The 6,000-nt window shown below is 42.0% G+C and overlaps 1 protein-coding gene across 1 annotated transcript in view; it reads left to right on the plus strand.

Moving 5' to 3' along the window:
• Positions 1 to 5,000, plus strand: part of LOC144495472 (cyclic nucleotide-gated channel beta-3-like) — an 84,633-nt gene extending 79,633 nt beyond the window's left edge. Inside the window, exon 15 of the mRNA XM_078215489.1 lies at positions 4,850 to 5,000. Within this exon, the coding sequence (XP_078071615.1) occupies positions 4,850 to 5,000 (151 nt within the window). The remainder of the gene's footprint in view (positions 1 to 4,849) is intronic.
• The last annotated feature ends 1,000 nt before the right edge of the window (positions 5,001 to 6,000 follow it).

Genomic DNA, 6,000 nt, shown 5'->3' on the forward strand with positions numbered 1-6,000 from the left:
AGGGACCTGTGTTCGAATCCCGGCTTGGGTCGCTGTCTGTGTGGAGTTTGCACATTCTCCCTGTGTCTGCGTGGGTTTCCTCCGGGTGCTCCGGTTTCCTCCCACAGTCCAAAAATGTGCGGGCTAGGCTGATTGGCCATTCTAAATTGCCCCTTAGTGTCCCGGGATGCAAAGGTTAGAGGGGTTCGTGGGTAAATATGTAGGAATATGTGGATAGGGCCTGGGTGGGATTGTGGTTGGTGCAGACTCGATGGGCCGAATGGCCTCTTTCTGCACTGTAGGATTCTATGAATATGGCATTGCCATCCATGTGGTGTAGGTACAACCATAGTGCCATCAGGGAGGGAGTTCCAGGTTTTTGACCTAGCAACAGTGAGGAAAGTTGCAGTGTAGTTCCAAGTCAGACTGGACTTGGAGAAGTGACTTGGAGGAGAACTTGCAGGTGGTGGTCTTTCTGATGCCCTGGCTTTTCAAGGTGGTAGAGATCGCTTATTTGATCAGTGTTGTGAAAGGAGGCTTTACAATTCACTGCAGAGGGTACACACTGCAGCCACAGTGCATTGATGGTGTAGACGTTGAATGCTTAAGGTGATGGGTGGGCTGCTTTGTCCTGAAAACTGTAGAGTTTCTTGAGTGTTTGGATCTGCATCCAGGGAGCAACTTAATAGTATTCCATCACACTGCTGATTTGTGCCTTCTAGATGGTGGACGAACTTTGAGGATTCAGAAGGTGAGTTACTCACTGCAGAATTCCCAACCTCTGACCAGCTCTTGTAGTCACGGTATGTATATGGCTAGTCCAGTTAAGCTTCTGGTCAATGGTAACCCAAAAGATGTTGATGGTGTGGAATACAGCAATGATAATGCCATTGAACGTCAAAAGGAGGTGGTTTAGATTTTCTTTTGTTTGAGATGGTCGTTGCCTGGCACTTGATGGTTCAAATGTTATTTGCCACTTATCAGCACAAGCCTGAATATGGAGTGAAATGAATTGCTGAAGACTGGCATCTGTAAAGCTGGGGTCCTCATGATGAGGCCGAGATTGATGTGAGAAAAAGCACAAAACGCACTGCAGTTTCTCTACACCAGAGGAAATAGCTTCTTTAAATCCAGCACATCAAATCCTTTAATCATTTTAAACACCAGTTAACTTCAATATTCTAAAGTCAGGAGAATGCAAACCAACTTCACACATAGGGGATTTTCACAGTAACCTCATTGCAGTGTTGATGTAAGGGTACTTGTGACACTAATAGATTTTAAAAATCCACTGCTTCAAAGGTACCGATCAGGCTACACTGATTTCGTATAGGCATATCACTATCTGTGTGACATGCACAGCATTCTCCAATAAGGAAACCCATGCAGGCCACACAGGCTGTGGCACTGACTGTTCTCACGGAATTCCCGGGGATAAGCCTACACAGCACAGCTTGAGGAGGTGCAACGCAAACAGGTTTTTTTTCCACCAATATATATTTCTCAAACCTGAACTGATGTCATATTATTACATTTTTACTATGTATTAGATGGAACAATTCAGATTTATGCTAGGATCTAATGAATGGTTATTGCAGCATGGTGGCACAATGGTTAGCACTGCTGCCTCACAGCGCCAGGGACCAGGGTTCTACTCCAGCCTTTGGTGATGTCTGTGTGGAGTTAGCATGCTCTCCCCGCATCTGCGTGGGTTTTCTCCGGGTGTTCCGGTTTCCTCCCACTGTCGAAGATGTGTGGGTTAGATTGATTGGCCATGCTAAATTGCCCCTTAGTATCAGGGAGATTAACAGGGTAAATACGTGGGGTTATGGGAATAGGGTCTGGGTGGGATTGGTGTTGGCGCAAGCTCAATGGGCCGAATGGCGTCCTCCTGCATTATAGGGATTCTATAATACTATGAAACGTGAAAGTGAATTATATAAGCACAATTTTGAATTCAAACGCATTATTAATGCACATCTTTTCTGGCTTATTTAAATTGAAGATCTTTGGAATAACCTATAAGGCACTGTCCACTACTATAGTCTATTAATGATGGAACCAACTCGATGAGATACAAAGAATATATCTTTGTAATAGATGCCGTTTGCAGCTCCAGTAATTGATTTGATGTGTGCTAGCGCTCAAAAACATTTATTAATGAATGCATTTAAACCCTGAAGTCTGGCTCCACTCCCAGCAAACTTATAAACTTCATCTGTTAAACTGTTCAGAATGTAGGATTGTGGCTTTATTTGTATTTGTAACATTCAGTTAGTGTACTCATACAAGTAATCCTTGGACTTACAACACAACTGGTTCCTGAAAACCAGGTTGTAAGTGAAAACGTTACAAGTCGGAATCAATTTTCTCATAGGAACAATGTCTAAGATGGGGGATTGGTTCCTGAACCAAGGCCAGAAGTCAGTCATGGGACACCGGGCGGTGTTAAATTCTCTCAGTTTTTGCCCTGTCAAGTTGCTGAGGTGACTGTTGATGCTTGCACACCTTAGCACAAGTTCCTTGATTAGTGTGGGGGGTATAATGAAGCCATTTGATCACTGTCAGTTGCCTGTTTAACCTTGAATGTCTGCGAGTATGAGCGCATTTTAAATGCAACATTAGCATATAAATGTATTAAAATCGCGACAGTTGTGCCAAAAAAATTTAACAAAATAAAGCACTTGTTGCCAACCTACTTAAGATAGTTTGACCTGTCCAGTCATAAAGTTGGGTAGTGCAGAACATATGAATATGCTGGTGCGGCAACGTAAAGTCAAAGCCAATGTTGTAAAGTTAAAATGGGGTGTCAATTTATAAATGTTGTAAGAGCCGTTTGTCGTAGCTTAAACATTGTAAAGTCAAGGACTACCTATATTTACTACTACTGTTAGAATAACCACTTACAGTGATTGAATTTTGCAAATTAGATAAATCTGGCAAAGTTATATTTGATATTATGCCTAAACATTTAAGATTGCTGAATCCCAAACAGGACCACTTCTCACCTGTTTTGCCAACATCAGTGGGCATTTACGGCTTCCATCATGGAGTAGGAAGGATCCCAGGTTGCATAGTATTGCTTTGATTTCAAACATAAATTATACATCTCCTGCTGACATTGGTAAATATTGCTCAGCACATTTGTTACCATCACCGAGTCACCCACCATCAATATCTAAGACTATTGACCAGAAACTTGACTTGAAATTCCACATAAGTATTATGGCGACAAGAGCAACTCAGAGCCTGGGTGACTTTGTAAATGTTGACTCAATTCCTGACTACCTTTCACCATCTACAAGACATAAGTCAGGAGTGTGATGGAACAATTTCCATTTATATCTCCAACAATACTCAAGAAACTTGATGCCACAGTCTACCGCAAGCCTACCTTCACTGGTCAATACATGCATTGGGATTCTTACAGTTCCACATGCTATCAGATTGGTCTTATTGACAAACCTTGTAAATGGAGCCCAAGCCATTTGATCACGATGCAAGCTTGATGCTGAAATAGGGCACATCAAAGCCATCCTGCAACACAAAGGCTATCCTGATCAGATCATTTCATGCTGTATATTGTGCAAGTTCATGGGCAGGCCTAAGGCCATCTGATTAGGTCCGGAAAAGTGTCTGGCCTACCCCAGGTTACCCTGGAAGAGCAGATTATCTCAAAATGTTTGAGCAACAGGTGAAGATAGCTGTTTCACGCTATTACTATGCAGGTTCAGCTTGAGTGACATTCATTACTAACAGAATACTGCTGTCAAACCAAAAAGACGTTCTGCCAATCATACAAATGAGTAAAGAGGTATAGGAATTTTAGTGATATTGCAGAGAGCTACGCACTGCAGTGGGCTGGACACCGCAGAGGGCTGGACTTTCTGCCTTCTACCTCAACTTCAACCTGCATGACTCCTGCGAAGTAAACATTGAACCTTAAGTTGCACCTCACACAACCCAATAACACTGACAGCAGGAATTATTTGACAGGTTAAGGAAATTAATTTGTGTTTGTGCAGTAAGTGCATCTGAAATAGTTATAATTTAAGCATTTAGCTAAACATCTGAATTTATCCCCTTTTGGTTTATCTGAGTTATCAATAGCTCTGTTTTCCTCCTAAATAACTATATTGATCACTTGTTACTTTAATCCATAGAAAAAAGCTCACCTGATCAGACTAGTCATTTCCTGTACCTGTGCCTCATTAAAAATAGATTGTTTTAGTCATTGTCTCCATTGAGTCTTGATGATCTTGCATCATCTTGCATTAGCATCTTAGCATTAATTCAGTGATATTAATTTTTAACCTGGATTGGTTACTTATTCATGGGCGGCACAGTAGCACAGTGGTTAGCACGGTAGCACAGTGGTTAGCACTGCTGCCTCACAGCACCAAAGACCTGGGTTCAATTCCAGCCCTGGGTGACTGTCTGTGGAGTTTGTACATCCTCCCCATGTCTGCGTGAGTTTCCTTCGGGTGCTCCAGTGTCCTCCCACAGTCCACAGATGTGCAGGTTAAGTGGATTGGCCATGCTAAATTGTCGCTTAGTGTCCAAAGATGTGTAGGTTCAGTGTAGACTGGATGGGCTGAATGGCCTCCTTCTGCATTGTAGGGATTCTATGGTTCATACACAAATTGCATATTCTAGTGTTGAAAGATCTGCTCAAGTCTATCAAGACTGCTTTCCTCTACTACAAAGCACTGGCTATCGGTTATTTGCGTGTGACTGCAACCATTCTACTGCTTTAATCCATTACATTTGATTTGCTTGATAAAATAAACAGTTTATTTATCCAGTATAAATGCACAAGTGATGAATGAAGCACAAAGTTGGAACTGATTAGGTTCTCTTATTGTTGCAGTCTTCTGGCAGGAGATGGAGGGAATCGACGCACTGCCAATGTAATTGCCTCCGGATTTACAAACCTGTTTATTTTGAACAAAAAGACTCTGAATGAAATTCTGATGAATTATCCAGATTCCCAGAAAATCCTTAAAAAGAAGGCCAAGTAAGTAAAGAATACCTAAAATAGGATCATATGTGTTATGAATTATATAACTGGACTTACAGAACACCACTTACATATCTAGATGTAGGGTCCTCCCTGTTCCCATGTTTGGGGGGATAACCCCTTCACAGTCATTGGTAACACAGCTCGCTTTTCATTACCAAGTTTAAACGGAACACTAAATATGCATTTATAAGTCTAAAGCAGACAAGAAATCATCCATTTAATTTTATTTATGGCCAAGTCACAGGCATGTTTTAGGCAACAGATACACAAGCTACATGTGACCAAATGACTTGCCTTGTTTGTCACTGGTGTCTTAACTCTTCTATCTCGCTTAATATCATTTATATTGTTATATATGAGGCTTATTCATAAGTAAGCATGGTCCAAGTTAGCGCGACTAGAACTTTCTTTCCTGACACATGTGATAGGTATGCATCTTAAAGACCACTACTATCTGTCCCAACAATCATGGCATCTCCTCAAAAGTTAATCTGCCTTTATTTCTTTGTTTATTTGGTAACTTTTTAATCACTTGCATGTCATCTCTTCACATCATCTGCATCTAATTCCATGGCTGGGATCGTCCAGTCTAGCCAACAGTGATCCCCCGCTGTGGGTTCCCTGGCTGCAGAGGGTGCAAACAATGGAAAACCCTGCTGACTGGAAGATACCACCATTGACCAATAGCAGGCCACCTCCACCACTGCAGAACATGCTGTGGGTGGGGGGGAGAAGGGAAACAAAATGATGAGGGAGGGGGTCAGATCCCACTCCATGTGATTTGCATCCTACTTCCAAGCAAGACTGTTGTAGTGTTACCAAATTGGACTCCAACATCAAGTTGTAGAAGGGTTGAAATACCTTCCGTTCAATGCCAGCAAGATAGAACCTTCCAGTTCAAGCCAGTGCCTGTATGTTAAAACATAAACTTCCCTAATTACCTATTCTGGCTGGATGCAGTGTTGCGCGACTGCTTTTATATTTAACATCCCAAGTGT

This window comes from Mustelus asterias, chromosome 7 (assembly GCF_964213995.1).
Source record: "Mustelus asterias chromosome 7, sMusAst1.hap1.1, whole genome shotgun sequence".
In the NCBI taxonomy this organism is placed as follows: Eukaryota; Metazoa; Chordata; class Chondrichthyes; order Carcharhiniformes; family Triakidae; genus Mustelus; species Mustelus asterias.